Source organism: Podarcis raffonei, chromosome 2, assembly GCF_027172205.1.
Source record: "Podarcis raffonei isolate rPodRaf1 chromosome 2, rPodRaf1.pri, whole genome shotgun sequence".
In the NCBI taxonomy this organism is placed as follows: Eukaryota; Metazoa; Chordata; class Lepidosauria; order Squamata; family Lacertidae; genus Podarcis; species Podarcis raffonei.
Genome location: NC_070603.1, coordinates 62894661 through 62915833, shown reverse-complemented (window position 1 = coordinate 62915833; position 21173 = coordinate 62894661). Strand labels below are relative to the sequence as shown.

The following is a 21173-nucleotide window of genomic DNA, read 5'->3' as shown; positions in this document are numbered from 1 at the left end:
ACCCATGGCTTAGCATGTCATCAGAACTTGGGTTCATGGTTTAGCTCTCCCAGACAAACCATAAACAGCAAACCGTAATGCAAACATTGGTTGCAGGTCATGGTTTGGAGAGAGCTAAACCATAAACCTGAGCTCTGATGATACTCTAAGCTATAGGAGCCAACTCCTAGGAGTCTTTGCCCCCCAATAAATATTTGAGGGCCCCCCACTGTGTCATGTGATTGATTATGTGGGGCAGGGCTTACCTGCCCCCCACTCCAATCTTTTATTCAAGTGGCACCCCTGCTCTAAGCCAGACCATGGTTTAGCTCAGTTCAGCACAGCAGCAGAAAAACCGGAGAAGCATAGCGGTCAGTCTCCTCTGCCAGCCCTGGTAGTTGATGGGAGACATGGGAGGAGTCAGAGGAAATAGGAAAAAGGAGAAAAGAATATGCTGAGAATGTGCCTGGATGTTACAATGAAGATCTCCTTTGAAATAAGTTATATCTATTCTTAAGTAGTTATGAAAGACTGGGCAGAGAGGCCAGAGCTACATTTGGTGCCTTCCCCACCCCTGCTTTCTATGAATGCCTTCCAGGTCTTTGTCTCATTTATGACTAGTGTCAAGACATTGCTCAGCCTGGCCCAGGAGCCTGTGGCAGTAGCCAAGACTATAGCTGATCTAATACATGAGAAATGAGAATAAGAATGGCCCAACATGAAATCCAGTACATCTCCCTCTTGCTAAATGAGAAAAGAAGCTTGTATAGAGAAGTCTGCTGGTTCATCTGGGCATAAATAACTTTTTGTGAAGTGAAAGAAGTTGAGCCTTGCGTTTCCTAAGTTCTGTAGACGTACAGTCGCCTCTCCACTGTTTGTGAAATTCATATTGTTTCTTTGATCATGGTGTCTGTTGAGTAGCTGTTTTTGTTTTTGTGCAAGAAACATCCCAAGAGACTCAGGTGACCTTTGTACTGTTCTTTAATGGAACTTGTTAGAGCAGTTCCCTGCTGACAGGCATCCTTCCAGACTCCACTGTCATCTCGACTGGCACGACTGAAGCCCCTCACCAGCAGTGACATGCGGAATGAATATAGGTGTTGAAGCAATGTGTTTTCTCGTCTCCGAAGGCTTGCTTGACTAATGGCCTGGAAAGGGAATGAATAGCAAAGCGATTAAAATGTGCACAGGAGGACCTCTCAAGGCTAGGAGACCGGGTAATAAAATGCAATGCTTAACAAGTGCAAAATTATGTACAAAAAAACCCCTTGACAGGCTTAACTGTCCTTAACAGAATTCTGGGTTCTGAAGTAGGTCTTGCCATGGAAGAGAGATTATTATTTAATTGTGGACAGCTCCCTGAAGACTTGATGCAGTGGGCTGCAGCTGTCAAATAAGCAGATGGGGCATTGGGAGAAAATATCACAATGCACAGTGTCTGCCTCAAGTACTGTAAGGATATGACAGACTAGAAATGTGTCATGCATAAACCACATTGGACCATAGAATATTTGCTATATGAGGCAGTGGCTTTCAGCTTAGAAGTTAGATGGGGGAGGGGGGGATACTATAGAACAGGGATGAGGGATCTATGGCCTTCCAGATGTTATGGAACTATAGTTCCCATCAGCTCCAGGCAGCATGGACAATGCTCAGGGGTGATGGATGCTGTAGTCCAGCAACATCTAGTGGGCACCTGGTTGGGGAAGGCTAATCTAGAAAGTGACAGGTTTTCTATCCATTCCATAGATGCATAAAAAATTGATGAAGAAAAATAAAGCAAACAGAAAATATCTTGCAATGTTAGGGGATGCAATGACATTATCATAACCCAGATTCAAAAAGATGAACAGGAAACATTTTTCTCATTGTGCACTGTTATTCTTTATGGCTGAGTTGAATGAGAATCTAAGTAGCTTTAAAATAGCTGTAGTAGAGGTCTTTATCGCCAACAGTATCTGTACTGGATTTGAAACTGGTTTTTTATATGCAGTTGTTTTATATACATTTTTTATTGTATTGCAAAATCACTTTGAGATGCCTCAAAGGGAGCTGTTCATAAACGAAATAAATAACAGCAGTAATATTGGTTCCAGGGGGATAATAGTAATCTGCGAGAGATGTGAGCATAAATATAAAACTCCTGTATACAATCCTGTTCCTGCTGAATTCAGTAAAACAAGAATTCACTAAAACAAACATACATTTAAAAAATCTGGAACCTGTGCAAACATGAGCAGAACTAAAACCTTACAATTATGTATAAAGTATTTATATTAAACGTGGGGGAAAGCCCTATTTATTTGATTCTAACTAGGGCATAGATTGCATGAAGGGTTTTTGAAAGAAACAAATTGCAGCAGAAATTTTAATAGTTGCAGAAAACAGTTCTCATGTCTCTTAGACTCACCACATTCATACTGGTGGCATACATAAGAAGGTAAAGGGATGCAGGTGGCACTGTGGTCTAAACCACTGAGCCTCTTGGGCTTGCCGATCAGAAGGTTGGTGGTTCGAATCCGCACAATGTTCTTTGGTACAATGTTTGAGGTGCCTCACACATGACTCTGTCCTGCAAAAAGCTCGGTTTGAGCTGGTCTTAACTGTAGGTCACCCAGTAAAGTCAGGAGCACTGTAGCCTTCTGCTGTGACATGCAGTCTTTCAACCACTGCAGGGGCAGAAAATAAAGGACATGATACTCTACGTAGTGCTGTCAATCTATGTTGCTCTGCAAGGCTAAAGCAAACCAGGCTTCACTGTGTCCCCTGCCCATCCACCTCCAATCAAGCATTTATTTACTGTGGCAGAGAAACTCAGGGTCAGAGTGTAATCCACAATATACCTAAGCAGTTGTACTGATTTTAATAGGACTATTCAGAAATAGGTTGTAGATTGAGGTTACACAGGCATATATGTCTGGATTCCTACATACACTCAGTCAGAAGGATGCCATGTTGACCTCTGTGGGACTTACATGTGACAAATAAATGAAGGGCAGGTTTAGAAAGTTTCCTTTTCTTACTGAACTTACATGATTCTGGAAGAGTGTTCTGTACTTGTTGTTGCCATGTTGACCTCTGTGGGACTTACATGTGAGTAAACATACATAGGGTCAGCTCTTAGAATGTTTAATACTTCTGGGGATTAAGGTAAGAACTGGACATTATATATGCCATTGGCAACTAGATTTGTATACTGAAAATGATTAATACTACAGTGGTACCTCGGGTTACATACGCTTCAGGTTACATACTCTTCAGGTTACAGACTCCGCTAACCCAGAAATAGTGCTTCAGGTCAAGAGCAGGTGCTTCAGGTTAAGAACTTTGCTTCAGGATGAGAACAGAAATTGTGCTCCAGCGACGCGGCGGCAGCAGGAGGCCCCATTAGCTAAAGTGGTGCTTCAGGTTAAGAACAGTTTCAGGTTAAGAACAGACCTCCAGAACAAATTAAGTACTTAACCCGAGGTACCACTGTACTACTACTACTACTACTAGCCATTCAGAAATAGTTAAGACTATGCAGGAGGGCTTGATGCGGCAAATCTCATTATGATATAAACAAGACACAAGGTAAGAGCTACAAGCTACTTTGCACCCAGCCAAATATGTGTCCCATGTTGCCACCTCATATCCATGCTGTGATCACCATTATTCCTGAAGAGGCTTGCACCTGCAGTGATGCACTAGATATATCTTGGAGAGCACAGGCAACCACAGCAGAACCCCCACGCGGTATCCCCATATGTTTACAGAGGCATATCTTAACTTTCATACATGACTGCAAGACACATGGTGGGCACATGGGAAAACATGCTTCCTATGCAAAGTGTGAAATGGCCTTCAATCCTTTAAGCTTCTAAAAAGCCCGGAATTCTGTTATCTGCCATCAAGGAATTACTTAAGAATAATTGCCTTCTCTGCAGGACATCCTCAAAAGGATAACATCGCATAAGAATGGTGGACAAAGCCTGCACTTTACAGGCTGTCAACACCTGTAAGTCCACAAAAAGAAAATTGGTAATAAGCTCCGCTTTTAGAATAAGTTGGTTGTATTCTCCGCCAACTAGAGCAAGAGGCTACTGGACTCATTGTTTTCTAGCATAACTGCTCTTAAGTAATCACAGCAAAAGAGCAGCTTGGCTGCAGATGCCAAGAAGTGGTCCTGATCCTTGGCACAGCTTGGCTGCCTTTGTCCTTACTGTGCTTTGAAAGGTTAGTGATGCACTTATTAAAGCAGACTTCTCTAAATTGGGGGGGGGAGGGAGGAGGAAAGGAAACAAAACAACAAACAGCTGGAGGAGGAAATAGCAGGTCAGGTCCCCGAGGCGCTGGTTTCTGCAGATGGAGAGAGATCTTTCAATGACTCCCATGTGTTTAAAACGCTTTTTTACATGGTGAGAGCTACAGTGTGTGCTTATCTGTGTGTTTCACACACACATATGAATCCATGTGTATGTACCTGGACATGTAGTGGCGAAGTGATAGACATACTTATGTCAAGCATTCCGTAAGTTTGTCCCGATTTGCACATTTGTATGGCTGGGTGACCCCCCCTTCTACTCATCTATTTCTGCAGCTGGCAATATGCATGGCAAGTGTGTTTGTTAGCATGGAACCAAAGTCAGCAAGTATGATTTTATAGGGTCACTTAGTGCCCCTGTCCACATGTCTATGCATTCCTGTCTGTGCACTTGTTCTGTGTTACTGGGATTGTTGCACGGCATTTTCATGCTTCCCTTTCTCCACGGAACGAAGGGTAGTGTAGGGTTGATTTTATCTTCACAGTAACCCAGAAAGGCAGGTTAGGCTGAGGGATCATGACTTGCCCAAGGGTCACCCACTAAGATAAAAGGCTGGGCAGATATTTGACATCAGCTCTACCCACTATTTATGTTATCTATATGTCTTATGTTGCCTTTGCGTTATCATCACTACTTTTTATATAGCAGGGATGGTGGACCTCAGTCCTGGGGGTCCTCTTCAGGCCTCTCTTCACGATCTACCTGTTGGACATGCCTGCTCTAAGGCACAGGGCGCATTGCTTATCCACGTGGAATCACAAAGTCTGCACGCAGGTAGTGGAGTCCACCCCTCTTCCCATGGTCCCATGGAAGAGACTATTTCTGGTGCTTCTGGCTTTGCACAAAAAGCACAGCAGGAACTGGAAGAGCATGTTCAGGAGTGAAAAGGGATATAAGCAAGGAAGCACATTATACTATGGATGCCACTATTTTTCTGGCAGAGCTCCTGCTTCTCTAACACGGGCAGCGTCGGCAATAAAAATAAAATAAAATCCAACAGGTGAAGCTTTCCCCTCATCGAATGCCAGTGTCAGGAAATTGCTCATTTATGGTATTGTCCCGTTGTTGTTGTTTGGTGGTTGTTGTTGTTGTTGTTGTTGTTGTTGTTGTTGTTAAGCGCACACAGAACCGGCGTCCTCAAAAGAGAAGACTCCAGACGCGCCCCTTTGCCTGACGAATCCATTTGCCTTTACAGTGGTATCTCGGGTTAGGTACCACTGTATAATAATAGCAAGGCGGTGGTGGAGCCTCTCACCTGCTCCTTGCCGCGTTTCCCCCGTCCCACAACGCTGCGTCTGTCCATCGCTTCCCTCAGCAAATTTCTCGGCCTCCCACGGGGAGCCCATCATGACTCGCGACGTGATTTCTCCCGCCGTCCAGGCCCCCCCCCCGCCAATTTTGCTCTAATTGCGCGCGCTCCCCTCACACACCTTAACGCTCCTGCCCAACCCGTCGTCGAAGAGCTTTTATCTCTCCCCACGCCCACCCCCTCTCCCGCAGCAATCCCTTGGCGGGTGAGGGAGAAACTCCGCTTTCCGACCCAGCAAGCCCCACCCCACACTCGGTGCCCTTCTCGTCGTCGTCCCCCTTCTTCACACTTTCCCCCCTTTGCCCACCAGCCCGCCCGCCACCTTCGCTCCCCGCCCCCGCCGCGCGTTTCCCGCCTTCCTTCCGCCCCTCACACCGGCTGGGCTGCCTCGCGCAAAGACGGAGCAGCTCCCCGCCGAGCTGCTGCGCCGGGGCAAACTCGGCCAAGCCGCTCCAGCGGGATTTGCTCCCGGCAGCGGGAGGAAAAGGAAAGGGAAGCGCGCCCGAGGCATCGAGTGAGCGCGTCCGCTTTGCTTGAGGCGGACGGAGGAGGCGCAGCCTTGCGCCGGCCCTCGAGTAGAAGCAGCCGCGGAACCCCCGTTGCCAGACGTGGCTTCGCCTGCTGCCGCAGCCCCTTCGCTGGAAATGAAGAGAGTGTGCACGCTCTCCTTCTGGCTCTGGATCGGCATCGTCTCGGAAGCAGGTGAGTGAGCGCAGGCGCGCCTTCGACGGAGCGCACGCCGGCGGCGCCGCGCAGCTGCTGCGGGCTGGCAAGGGATGGGACGGGGCGGGGGGCGGCGGGCATCGCCTGGCTGCGGGATGAACCGGGGCGGAAAGCTCCAGCCCAGCAACTCCGCGCTCCCTCCGCCCGCGTGCGCGGAGTTGCCCCAGCGGCTCGCAACCGCCTGGCACCGGTGAGGACGGGCATCCCCTGGCTCCTCTCGCCCTTCTGCTGCTACTTGCACGCTCTCCGTGGTCTCGGTCCCCAACCTTGCCTTTTGCCTCCCTTTCTTCTCTAGATAATATTTGCCACTTTTCAGCTTTCCCCGCTTTTATCACTTCTTTGGATTCTGAGTCCCCAGCTGTGCGCTCTTCCTCTGTCCCTTCATTCCCTTTCTCATCCCTTTCCCTCTTTTGTTCTACTCCGCCGCTCTCCGGGCAAAGCATCTGCCAACTTAGTAGTGCTGTACCCGCTTCCTTCGACGACTTGTTCATCTTTTTCGACTTCAGCTGGATGACCGAGCGCCATTCAACCACCAGAGGGCACTCTTGGGTGACTAATCTTTTCCTCCAGCTGCACGCAAAGTTCGGGCAGGAAAGGGGGCTTTAGACATCCCTTTGGTTTAACCCCGCAACAGGGATCAAACCTGCGCTGGTTCCTCAGGAAGTGCCTTCTGGTGTGATCCTGTACAGTTTATCCTGCCTTTGTGTTGGTTTTTTCCTTTCTTTTCCTTTTTAATGCATTGCCTGTTGTTTGTGTGCTGTGATATATAGTCTATGTGCAGACCGAGACACATAAGTTGGTTCAAGTTACTGCATTTATTACCAAAACACATTGACTGGCCCAACGCTAGGGCTGCAGTCACAAAGTGAACAAAGTGGGACCATAGGGGCCAAGTCCTAGGGGCTGAGGTCCCTTCACCCTCCCCCAATAAAATATTGGAGCCCCCTCCCAATTGATCAACATCGCCATTCAAATGGTGTGTGCACACTGCATATTGCTATTGATTATGTGGGGTGGGGCTTACCTTCCCCCCAAATATTTTATTCAAGTTAGCACCCCTGAGTGGGACTTTCCTTCTGAGTAGATCTATACTGGCTGAGACTGCATGAGATGCCTGCCAGACTTGGGAGTAGGGAGGTGGTCTGCCTGCATGTCAGAGCTACTAATAAAATAAAGTTGTAGGTAACATTTGCTGAGATGCAGAAAAAGTTTCTGTGGAGGAGGACTATGACACATGATTTGCTAGCGTTCAGGTGGGAGGCTATAAGGAACCAAAGAGACCACAGCAAAAGTCATAGTGCAGGAAGCTTTGCATGCGGTAAGATCAATTTTTGCAGTGTAAGACCATTTTCTATCATCACAGCTCCATGATTCATCACTGTTGTGGTGCATTGTTTATTCCACAAAAAAAGTGATTTAAAAGCAGGGTCTTAAGCATCTGAGAGGTATAGAATGCAGCACCATGCGCATTGCAAGTCCAGACAGCTGCTGCTCAGCAAAGGTGCTTTTAAGGCATAGTGCTTTGCAGCTGGAATTGGACACTGTGATGAATTATTTGTGGGTGATGTTACCTTTCTCCTACTAACCTAATGGGTCTGAACAAGGCTAATACACACTGGGTTGCTGCCTCTGGCGTGGAGTGCAGCACAGTGCACATGCTTGGTTTTTCATGTCCTGATACAAAGAGAACTGAGTTGATATAACTCTTCCTTCATAAGGATCAGAGTTTCTGTAAGGCAGGAGGGCAGTGTGGATTAAGAACACCGCCTTTCCTAAACAAATAGCTAGAAAGGAATGAAGAATAAACAGGTGTGAGATAAATCTGGCATAGGGGCTTGAATGTGTTCTGAAAACCAATGGTGGTGATGTTCAAACCCATGTTCAGCCATGAAGCTCACCTGATGACTTTGGAGTACATTAGTTTCAATGGCACACATTTTTTTATAGTAGCTTTAACACTCTTTCTCTGTCTCTTATGCTATCATGAATGTCTGATGATCAGGTGCCACTATTGGCATACTTAGCTTTGATTTGTAAATATTTCCTTTTACATCCAGACAGTATTGCACCATAGTTCAGGGGTGGGGCAGGTGATTTTAGCCGGTCACTTTGTCAGCCTGTCCTATCTCACTGGGTTATTGAGAGGCTAAAGCAGGAGAGATGACACATAATGTTAAGAAATGTTAAGTTTTGTGATTTGAGTGAGCAGGTTTACAGACTCCTGTATTTGGGCTCTTTATAATAGGGATGTCTAAACTGTGGCCTTTTAGATGCTGTTGGACTGCAGATCTCCCTGGCAGTAGTGGTATAGTGGGGGGGGGAATCACAGGGGTGGTTGTCCCAGGTGCAAAATTCTTAGAGGTGCAACATTTCAACACCCGGTGCTGCCTCAATACAGCTGCATGCTTCCATTGCTGAGTTCTGTTGAAAATGGCTTCTCCATGTAAACCAGGAAGTGTCCTCTCCAGGCAGCGGAATTATTTCTCTTTTCTTAATCTCTGCGGCTGTGATCTCCTGGTGCCATGGGTGTCATTAGGAATGTGCATGCGTACTCTGTCCTTTTCCCTCCCTCCTTCCCTCCCTTGTCAGCCCTGGGCACTGGCAACCCACACTATGCCAATGCATACCAGCATGGGACAAGGCCCATTCTTTGCTGGCTCCTTATTTTGTATGATAAGTTGTAAATAAACAGGCACAGTCGGTTCTCCTCAGGCCCATCCAGCCACTTGGTTAAGGGTGCACCAATTTGTTCGGCCTGCAGTACATAGCTGGACTGCAGATCATACTGACTCGCCTGGCTCCATGGATCAAGTCTCCATTTACAGTGAGAGTGCTAAAAGCATCCTTTTGGCACGAGGCCAAGTAAAACTCAAACCTACCGCTTCCAGGAATGTAGCTGAGGGAGGCAGACAAATCCTTGTAGCAGACGTAGTGGAGCATGCTGACATGATTGCAGAGGGCATATGGAATATATTATTGCCGCACTTTTCCCCGATAGATCCCCAATTGCCGCAGCACCTGCTGCAAGGACGACGCTTGACACAATGTGTTAAACAGATACCCCCTGCTCCTTGTAGCTTGGGACTTGGTGCTAGGCATTCCGATGGATTGCAGCACGATCATAATTTCTCCTCTGTGGGCATAGAAATACTTCTGCAGCTGCTCTGATATCCAGTGACTGTTTAAATTAATCCCAGGATTTTTATTGCCTCTGGCTATCTTAAAGCTTTGTTTCTTATTTCAAGCTGCTAATGAGGTAGGTTGTGTTAGTCCCATTGGTGGATTTCTCCTAAGGTCAAAACTGTAATGGTGCTTAATGAATCGCAGTGGTAGCATTGCTCCTCCAAAGTGCCTCGTCATTAAAAGGACACAGCCAGGCTCAGCGCCGAGGCTGGCTCTGTGTTTTAAGCCTGGTTCTACCCAGCGGCACAGGAAGCCTCTCTGGCACCTGGGGTGGTGCACCCATAGGGGCGGGGCAAGCCGCCCATAGGGACGGCACGGGGAGTGCGGCACCCATAGGGATGGGGCAGGGCACCCGGCACCCATGGAGGGGATGGGATGGGGCACGCAGCGCCCATAGGGATGGGGCGCACCACGGGGGCCAGGGCCTCAGCCACCCTACAACTGGTGGGGGGAGGCAGTGGGCAGACATTGTGGAGCCTGTAGGTGTCTGAGATGCGTGGCTCGGGCATGCTGCAGGCCCTGCAGTGAGTGCCACCCGCCATTTTGTCACCCCCTTCAGTGGGGACACCTGTGGTGGACCGTACCTACCGCACCCCCTTGCTATGCCCCTGATTTCTACCCCCTCACAATAATAAGTCTACATATACTCACATGCTTTGCATCCAGAAAGTCCCCACACACTTTACCAGTAGGGCTGGTAAAAGTCAGAAAAAGTCAAAAACTCTGGAGAGTCATTATTAGTCAGTGTAGACAATACAGTGTAGGCTGTAATGGTCTGACTTCCTATGCTCCTATTGTGCGTGCAGACAGCTTACAAAGGGAGATTTCCAGTCCACCGTCCCACCTTATAATTCCTCAGTCCTTTTAGTTTTCTTCTTCTTCTTGCAATAGCCTTCTCATGTTACACTTGACTAAGACATTCAAAGCCAGCTCAGCACAGTTGTGGCTACTTGGCAGTGAGGCCAAACCAAGAGATGATGGAAAATCCAAAACAAGCTAGCAAGTGTCCAAATGGAATTCCAGTTATTGTGCTACAGTCCATTGATGCCCTTCATAAAAAAGAGACAAAGATAATATTGCTGCAAAATCACAAGGATATCATGAATCACCAGTCACTGGAGAGACAAGAAAGAATGCAAAGTTGTGTAATGCAATAAGGGCAGAACCTGGCGAACTAACTTATTGAATCTGCCCCCCTCACATTCTGCAACTGTAGTCATCCACTTGCCCTCCTGACTATTTCCAATATATTAAACAGTATTGCTTTTCCACAGTTACTCCTCCTATATAAATAATGCCTCTTCACTTCTCTCCATCTGTGTTATGAATTTACAGCAAAGATTTATCCCCCTTTCCTCCATAAGAAACCCCAAGTTATCTGATCAGATAGGAAAAAATAATAACCCAATATGTTATTCACAGAAAAGAGAGTGGACCTTCTGGAATTTATCTTTAGACATTAGGAAGTTTCTAAAGGATACAGGGATTACCTTTTCATAGTAGTAAACCTAGAGTTCACCAGATGTCAGCTTCATAATAGGAAATAACCTGTTCAGCATACTGGAAGTGTGTGAGTATAGTTGTCACATAGGCAAGCAACTGTAAACCTGTCTATAAGGAGATAAAATAATCACTGAATGCTTTCAAGACATGCATATGCTTAACTTCCTGGCATGAACTTAATAGAGGTACATAGTCAACTGTTTGCTGTTACAAATGGGTTAAATTTATACACTGCTGAGATAGGCATGCACTGAACTGAAGTTGGGTGATACATTATAGAGATCAAACTGTGCCAGAGATCTGAACTTTATGTAAAACTGAGTCACGCACTATGATTAATCCAGGTATCTGCAGGTCCCTGGCTTTTAACAGGTAGCCTGCAAAGAGTTAAGTGAAGATGCTTAGCTATGATGCCAGGCATGATGTCCAAGCCTTTGCTGGCGGAGGTCAGCAGTGGTTCATGGGAAAGGAAAAATTGGCAGCTGGGCCGGATGTCCTGCATTTCCCCTCTTCCTGCAGCCGCCTGAACTGCGGTCCTTATTTAGCTTTCCTGATGGGCAGGAGGAATCCGATGGCGGAAACTGTCATAGCCTGATAACAGTTCAGGGACCCCTTTATGATGGGTGTCTAGGTAGGCAATGGGTCAGTTTTCATTTTGGTGAGGATGGGGGAGGAGAACAGCATGCCCGGTCAACTCAGGCATGATTGACACTGGCCATTTAATATATATTTTCCAGGGGGAGAAAGTATCTGCACTTCAGTGTGTTGATCTGCTCACTTACTTGTACACAAATCACGCTGCATTTCTAGTCTGAAAATAATCCAACAATGAAATGATGACGTCTTTCAAGGAGGTGTTTTTTTCCCCTTTCTGTGGGCGGTTGAGCCAGCTGACTCAGGGAGGAGTTCATGGGGAGAGGGGAAAGGGGGATCCTGGAGTAGAGCCTTCTGGCTGGAGTCCAGGCCCGGGCAGAGTTTTCCACTGACTTATGGTGACAATGTGTCAGCAAGGCCAGCAATAACAATGGCATGGTACATGGTGACGCAGGGCTTGTCAGAAGTGAGAGGCAGTCAAGAAGGAATCTGTGTACAAGCAGCATGAACAAAACATTCGGACGTGTATTTTCACCATACATGGTGCTTTGATATGATCTGTGTACTAGAGTCTAGGTTTACAGTTACATACAAAACAAACCCGTATTAGAAGTGCTGAAGTAAATATATTTCCAATAAAAGGAACTCCACTATATTTGTATTGACTTCTGCCATTTTTTCATGGAGCAACATGCTCCATGAGAGCTAGGTCAGAACTAGGCAAGCACTGATGATTTGGGGGGTAGCTATGGTGAAATTCATTGTGGACATCCTAATGATCACCAGTGTTTGCCCAACTGTGACTTGAAGCTTAAGCATTTCTGTGTCAGTGGTTTAATTTTGCATGTGGTGACTGATACATTTAAAACAAAAACCAAGAAAGGCTGCTTGAAATAAGAGATAGGAAACATGCTCCAATTTCCACTTCACTGAAGAGGGCAAAGTTACTCTGGATTTAAAACAAGACAAGATGGGGCATGCAATTTTGCAAACATATCCAATTAGCATAACTCATGTCGTTCACCAAATGTTGGTTTTTCTGGCTCCAGAATTGTAAACTGCACATTAGTAGGCAAACACAGTTTCCCAGTTTGCCTAATACCGTTAATGCATGGATAGGCAGGGCATTAGCAAGGGAGTGTTACTGGGCAAGAGTGAGTGCTTAAACATTTTCAGCTCACCAATGTCCCCCATAACCCTTCTCTCCCACCAGTTCCCCACCCCTCTCTTTCTCTCCCAGCTCCCAGCTCTCTTTGCTTTGCCCAGGTGGCTCCAAGGCCATGCAATAGCCCATCAGTCAAGCAACAAGTCCAGGAGAATGGTTGTAGGGAAGGGCTAAGCACTTCCAGCCTCTGATTCTCCTCTGTAAATACCCGCTGCTGCATCACTGTTGACTTTGCTTGCTGAGTTAAACTGTACATATACCCCGATTTTATGTATTAACAGTGCACAGGATTATTTGAGTTGCAATAATAATAATAATAATAATAATAATAATAATAATAATAATAATAAATTTATTATTTGTACCCCGCCCATCTGGCTGGGTTTCCCCAGCCACTCTGGGTGGCTTCCACAGAAACCAAAAGTACACTAAATTATCACACATTAAAAACTTCCCTGAACAGGGCTGCCTTAAGATGTCTTCTGAATGTCTTCTGAATAAACCTCTAAAAGGCAACATGGAAATAAGTGACTGTTATGTCCAACAATGGCTGCGCGCACATTACCCTGGCTCCAGTGTGCTCTCATTCTGGAGGTACACCTGACATTAGCCACAATCCATATCTATCATGTAGTTCTTGATTGTAGTGCATTGGATGAATATATCCTTGCCAGGCAAATGCAACTTGAAATGCAGCAGGCGGGCATGTCTCATTGTGTTTTAAGTCACTAATATGTACATAGCCTACGTATTTTGGAAGAGCCTACGGCCTATTCCAAAGAGTAACCATATTTGCTCCAACTTGCTGGTTGTTCTGTTTTCCTTGCAGTTTTAAATCTTTCCTCATTTCCACCCTAGCAGCACCTGCAGGAAGGAATAAGGGTGATCAACCAGAATAGCTGATGGGTCTAGTCTCAAGAGATGTAGACAGAGCAGAAAGGAACATAGGAATGCCCCGCAGAGTGTTCCACAGAAAGAAGGAAGGAAGTTTTTATTACTAGGCTAAATCCTAAATTTCTTGTTCTGCACTCAATGACGTCCGAGGGACTGTTGGCTGATTGAAATTGAGAATGAAAATTCCAAGAATCACTGCAAGGGCCTGGGGTATGTAAAACGTTTGGCAAACCAGAAGTTTTCAGAAATTGCACATTAGTAAGTTGAAACTGCACTGTTTCCACAGGTAAAACTGAGATGATGTGGACAGCCAAGGCTCTTATGGAATATAGGCCCTAAATCTAGAGGAGGAAATAGCTGTATTTTAGTCCTGTTGAAATAAGTGGGTCAAGTTTAGTCATGGCTAAGCCTAATAAGCCTGACTGTATTAGGGCCAAAGTATACAAGGATTTAGTTATCCTTCCTCCACATGCCTATATTGCAAATTATAAAATGTACAATTCAAGTACATATGCGATTTGAGAACCAAATGTTTCAGCCTTGTTATTTGATTTTCTGATCAATCATTTTATTTGCATGCCATCTTTCCATAGTTAAAAGTATGCACGAAGCAGATTACAACATATAAAAAATGCAAAACTACAAACATAAGAATAGTAGTTATAAACAATAAACAAAACATCAAAAAGTACACAACCAAACTGAACAATTTCCACATAAATCATAAGATCCAGTATAAAGATATAAAAAACTAATATCAACAACAGCAGCAACCCCCCTGCAACAAAATCCCCTAAACAGTATCCTGGCCCCTGATAATAAAATGATATTTATTTTATCGGTTGGATCATCCTTTATATTTTTATTTATACAGGCAACAACCAATTTATGTGGCCCGAATGACATGTGCACACGCACAGCACCGAACCTGGAAATACCCCAAAATGTCATAAAGACATCACAAAAAGGGGCGGAATGGGGTACGGGCAGAGCAGGCTTATGTGTGCTCTGCCAACACATGGGAGGATGTGGGATGTAACCCCCCCCAAAAAAACGAGGATTGCCTGTATACTAGGGACTGCACCACTGTTTTGGTTGCTCACCAACCCCTGCCTGACCACCTCCCCTTTTCAACCCCTCTCATCTTACACCTGGCACTAAACCCATCCCCATCCCTTTACACCTAACCCGAACCTGCCTTCTCTCTGTTTAGTTTGTTATTCTATTTTTACTGCCAGGAAAGGGGAGACTTGCTTTTGAGATTTTCTGCCTCAGATACCCAATAACTTGGTTGGCTTTGGATACTATGCACCTTGATTTGAGTGTGTGTGTGTCCATTTATTGCTCCACTTTTGGGCAGCAAAATGTCCTGAGTTGGCTCTGTTTCTGCTGGTATTAATATTCCAGGGAAAATATCCTTGAGATAAGAATACAAATGAAGGGAGCAGGGTAAGATTTACCGAAAGGAATGAGAGTAGAGATGTATTTGAAAGAGGTGCTTTGCCCAAAGTATTGTCCAAAATATATTTGGGAGGAAAACGTGTGTGTGTGTGTTTTAAAGTTAGTACCTTTCCTTGTGCCTTCCTCATTCTCGAAGAATGAGCATCCACTGCCTCATGCTGATATGTAGCTTTGGCATTCTGCTTGCTCCTGACTTTGCAGTTCAGTGGCAGAGTCAGACAAGGACTGTGCTCCCAGGGCTTGGCATTTCCCAGTATTTACAGCTCCCTCCCCACCCCCAGCTGGTTAGACAAATAAAATCTAATGCCGACTGAATCCCTAGCTCTCTGTCCTCAACAGCAATAACAAGACTGGGTGGCATTTCAAAGAATTTATCCGTAGGAGATGGCTTGAAATTAGCTAGCATTGGAATATATTCTTTTAATTTGGGGGGCTGGAAGAGAAATGTAATACTTTCTTTGTAATAGACTGGAGACTCTGGCTTAGCTGCTGTTTAGCTAGTATTGCTATGAATTGGAAAGATTGCTTAGAGCATTGACCTCTCACTAACCCCTTCCCCAATCCCAATGAAAACATGTTTTATTGCAAGAGTAGATAAAAGGAATCATAAATAAATGTGGTCTTGCGCAAGCTCTATGCTACCTGCCCAAGTGCAAAAATATGTGTTGGGTCTGACAAGTTTGATTAAAAATCAATGGCTAAAGTTCCTGCTTGCACTAAATTTACAGTTTTATAATGTTTTAAGAGAAGAGAGACTGTATCATCCGCTTTACCATACAAACCACCAAGCTTTGAGAAAAAGATTCAGATCCATCGCTGATACAGCAGATTGGTAGAAATGAAAGTTTCTAAATTCCTCCTTGCAGCTGCAGTAGGGGGTACATGGGCCCAGGGTACCCATACCAGTAGGGGGTACATGGGCCCAGACTAGGCCCATTTTTATAACACTAAATTGTGGTTTAGTGTTCTATCCAAACCAGGTGTCCAATTAATTCATCAACACAACAGATTATAGAGTTTTTGGAGACCACACTGTTGTGGATTTCCCTATACCTTTCTGCTACATCTTGAATGAATGAGACCAGCTAGTTCATCTGATTTTCAACCCCTTTCAAGCACACTCAGTTATTAAGTACAACATCTTTGTTAGTAATTACCATCCTTAATTGAGTCATTAGCATATATAAACATTTCCCTGCTATTGTATTCTACTTGTGAGTACCTCTGGAGTTTGAGTTATTGTGTATGGAAACAATTTTAAATAGGAAAACAACAATCAGTAGAATTAGAATTTTTTTAAAAAAAAAATTGGCGATTTATGATGGCCTGCAAACCATTTATAAAAAAATATTTTCAACTTGAAGTTCTAACTATGAAAATATGATTGATCTGAACACAAGTAGCCTGTTGAGAAAGTCATAGCATGGCATTTCAATGGACATCTTTTTTGTTTGAGGGACAAAATGAATTTCATGCCTGCCTGTGATTATTATTAGTAGTTTTAAGATGCCTGAGGTATCTGTGCAGATTCATTGACTGTCTCTTTGAACTTGTAATCATCAGGATTTGTACTCTGCAAAGGTTGCACTATTTGATTGTTTTATTAAAGGGGGAGGTAACTGAAGTACTTCAATCCTGGGAGGCTGCAGAATAAAATATTAGATATGCATTGCTTTAAGAATTAATTATATGATCAAAGCATTTTCCATCCATTTCCTGCTCTCTATACTGCTATGATTATAGCTCATCTCTCCACCAGAGAATTCAAGAAAACTGTAATGCATTTATAAACCTAAATAGGGAATAATGTTTGCACATTGGGGGGAAATGGTCTGTTTCAAAGGCTATAAATTTAGCCAGTAACTCAAAAGTAATGAAAGTAATCAAGGACCAAACCAGGGATGGCACCTCCTCACCTCTCTGTAAGTGCTCGAGCATTTTTCACACCTTTGTGATGTGAACAAATTCAACAGATGAAGTGTTTCCCAATATGGAGATATGAAGTATCTCCTGTTAGGTTTCTGTGTCAGGCAGCTGTTAAAAGAAGTCACAGGAACACTGATCGAAAAAGGCCACACCTATATTTAAAGTACTTATTCAGCTTTAATGGTAATGGTTTTCCACAAAGAATCCTGGGAACTGTAGTTTGGTAAAGGCACTGAGCTCACAGACCTACAGTTCCCAGCACCAGCTCCCAGGATTCTCCATGTGTGGTGCAAAGAGTGCTTTGAAAGTATGGGGTGAATGTAACTAAAGAGAACTGGCAGTCCTAGAGAAAGAGATGGCTAGCCCCATTGCCATCAGTTGTTGGCAGGCCAGATCCAAAAGGAAACACGTGCTGTCAGATGTGCAAAGAGCACCCTGCCCCTCTAACTTAAAAGCAGCACATATTGAGCTCAGCAGAGGGATGGAAAGGCTGCTGACAGCCCAGATCCGAGAGGAGGCCTGCAGGGTGGCCCTGGCTGACCTGGTGGCTCTAGGCCGGACATGTGGCTACCTGACAGGCTAACTTTGGCCTAGGACATCTCCTCTCTGAGAGGATGGAGCCGGGGAGGGAAAGGGCACTGCGGTGTGGCAGGGGGGAGAGAAAGGAAAGCTGACAGGGAGAGAAATGCAAACATGGCCTAGCAGTTATGGTGTGGGGGAGGTGTGGAGGAAGATGAAGGGTAAACCTGGCAAGAGAACTCAGGAAGTCAAGCTGAAGCAAAGTGAGGGGAATGATGAGATAGAGTTTCCTGGAGAGGGCTGGAGAGAAAGGCAGACAGATAAACAGCCAGGAGGACCCAAGGAACGGATGCTGTTCCCTGAGCAAAGTCCTAGAGGGCGCTACGCAGCTGGCAACTTGCCAAGGCCTGGTTTCTGTTCTCTCTCTCTCTGTTTCCTTATGCCTTTTGATTTTACTTCAAGGACTTCCACATATGGCAAACATATTAGAAAGAAGAGGTGTCACTGCACCCCCTCCCCACTACTGTTTTCTAAACACTAAATATTGTTCATAATATCTAGCAATGTGCCGGTAATGCTGCATATTTCAAGGGAAGGCCAGGCGTTAGAAAGGTCAGGTTATATTCCTCAGCCACACAGCCATCAGGCTTCCTAAAGGCTGCAGCTTGTAGTGCTGCCTCTTATGATATCAGTGCTATATTGTTCTGTCACATCTTGGTTGCCTGTGTACACTTTACTGCAGGGCTGCCCAAGACGTTTTGGAACCTGAGGCAAACCACAAAACGGCACCCCCTCTCCCTGCCAGGTGAGAAGGGGTGAGTTATAATTCCTGTTACGTTATTTTTATGAAGAATGCATAGGTTATATAATAGGCCTGCATGGGGAAGTTTGATGTTTTTATTGTAAATTGAAAATAACAATGGTGGTGGGTTTAAAAATTTTTTTGACAAAATTATACTGACCTATAGTTAAACAGCAAATTATCCAGTACAATTATACTTATTGATCTACCTCATGGTGATATTGTGAACATGGGGTTGTCATTTCTCATCTAACCTAGCATTCCTACCAAAAGCTTTGCTGCAAGGAAGGATATCCAGGATATGTGTTGCCTGTTCTAATGCTGTAGGGCTCAGGATGCAACCTTTTTCTGGGTGTGGTATTGCTGGGTTCAGCTCCATTCTACAGGAAATGAACAAACAGGAAAGGCAACAAGAGCTCTATAGCACTTGGAGCAAGCAAGAAATGCAGGGCTACCCATCTCCTTCTTGCAATGTAGTCTTTATAAGTGTTGAGAAATTAGGTGTATAAATGAGACCTACAACAAAACGTTGCAATATATTTTCTCTCACACACCTCTAACAGTAGCGTTCCTGTTGAGGAAGGGGGCCAGCCAGCCAGTTAACCATGTCTTCCTCCAGCTTCCTAAACTCTGCTAAGGGCTCAAGCAAGCCAACTCTTTCTCACTCTTCCATTCTTGGTTTTCCATTTTTCTTTTCCAATTGACATTCAACATTCCATGGCTCCTGATGATCATGGAGCATGCTTAGTCTGCATTGAGCTGTTTGGGGGCATGGGGTTGCCCCATTTTGGTATTTGTGGACTTTTAAATATTGTTTGTACTTTGGCAAACTTTGGGGTCGCCCTGAGCATTCTGATACCTCCCTTAGATTTCTTAGTAGCATTTTCTATTGGCATGAGAGCACATAAGTTCACCAGCCAAATTCAGGCTATGGATTTTAATCCTTGTTTTAATTCTGCCTGAGTTTTGTAAGAATAAATGAACTGCCTGTGGTGGTGTGTTCCACTGTAACAATTTCCACAGGAGTAGGGATGTTAGTTTTCTTTAGCAAAAACAGCAAAGTCTTGTGACAACTTTATTATAGCATAAGCTTTTGAGTTCAGGTGCATGAAGTGTTATCCTGTCAATGCATCTGATGAAGTGGACTGTAGTCCACAAAAACTTATGCTGTAATAAATTTGTTGTCCTTTAAGGTGCTGTACTGCTTTTTGTTCTTTTTGCACTATTGGCTCTGAATAAAGGGCCTCAGACTCCCCCCCCCCCGCCCCCGGAAATTTGGCATTTGTAAGGTTTTTTCATTCTGTTTATCTCCCAAGACAGTCCCAGGAGGGGTGGGGTTTTTGTTGCTGTAGTTTTGAAGAACCTAAACAGGCAAACTGATTCTGGTCTCTTTCTCCAACTATAATAATGTTGTCTCAAGGAACAATTAGAGTTGCCAGATTTCCCATATTATTATATCATATTTCAAAATATCCCAACTCCATAAAACAGGCACTCCTAGATTCTTGGCATGGCCCATTTTGATCTAGTGGTTTCATGACAGTTTCATGTACAGCATTAAAATATCTGCCTCCCTTCCCCATACTCTTGCCCTAAAGTATTAAGAGCTGAGACCAAATTTCACCATGTTGTTCTAGTAGCTATATTTAACCAATAGTTTCACAGTTTTCAGATGGGAGACAGGCCTCCCAGAGAATATATGGGCAGCTGGTAGGTTTGAGAAATATGACATCTGCTCACTCAGCCCAGTAACCAATTCCTTTCAGTTGTGTTTCATCTTGCCCAGCATGATGTATTGTCATATCCGTCAGTATAACTTGGGTGTCTATGCAGTAGTCAGGTGCTGCATGTCTTTATTGTTAATCCGAAAGGTCAAAGGAGCTGCCACCTCTGCCAGTTATTGATGTGGACTTCTAGCTTCCGCAAACCTCATTCTTTGGGGACATTAAAGCACTGATACCCAACTGACACCTTCCCTTTCCCTTCCTTTATCTGCCCATGCATCCCCAAACTACAATGACAATTCCAACTCTGAAGTTGACTGCCATCTGCATCCACCCTTTGTTATTTTAAGGAGGGTCCTTTATGACAAACTTTGAGGAGCCCAGCTTTAGGATGCTGCATCTGCTCTGTAAGGCCTACATTGCCAGAGGAAGCAGCTCTCAAATTTGTTTGGGCTCTCATTTAGGCCACCTAGTTAGTCGCCATATACACCAAAACAAAGGATAAGTACATGTCCTTGAATTAGGTGGATGGCCTATTCTGGGAGGGGTTGCACTCCAGCAAAAGTTTAGGACTCTGGGAGTACTTCTGGATTTCAGCTTGTCACTGCAGTCCCAAGTGGTTTCTGTGACTAGGCCTGCTTATGTCAACCTTAGGCTAGTACATCAGCTGTAGTCATTCCTAGGCTGAGAATGTCCTCACTTCTCCATGTGGTAGTGACTTTCTGCTTGGACTGCTGCAATGTGCTATATGGGGAGCTGCCCTTGAAGATGGCCTAGAAGCTGAAGCTAATGAAGAATGTTTCTGGAGGCTGGCATCTTCAGCAAAAGAGATCTAAAGTGAGATGATTAAAACCTGCCCTCTATGCTTTCTGAGCAGGGAAAGTTGTGAATATTGCTGCTTACAACACTGGATGTTCTGAAGTTCCACCTAGAGGTTTTGTGCTTTTCTTTATTTGTATAAATACAGTTTTATTTTTTTCCAGACCACAAATTATTTCTAAGTGTCATTTAGCTGGGAAAAGCTCTAATCTTCATTCCATATCTTCAAAGCATTGCTTATATTGAGATACTTATTTAATTAGTTAAT

The 21173-nt window shown here is 44.7% G+C and overlaps 1 protein-coding gene across 2 annotated transcripts in view; it reads left to right on the top strand.

Annotated features, from left to right (window-relative positions):
- The first annotated feature begins 5806 nt into the window (after positions 1-5806).
- The window catches only part of FLT4 (fms related receptor tyrosine kinase 4), an 84305-nt gene continuing 68938 nt past the window's right edge, over positions 5807-21173 (top strand). Inside the window, exon 1 of one of the 2 annotated variants that reach the window (XM_053376961.1) lies at positions 5807-6294. In XM_053376961.1, coding sequence (XP_053232936.1) covers positions 6237-6294 — 58 coding nt within the window. In that variant the 5' untranslated portion in view covers positions 5807-6236. The remainder of the gene's footprint in view (positions 6295-21173) is intronic. The other variant, XM_053376960.1, reaches the window with a different exon arrangement.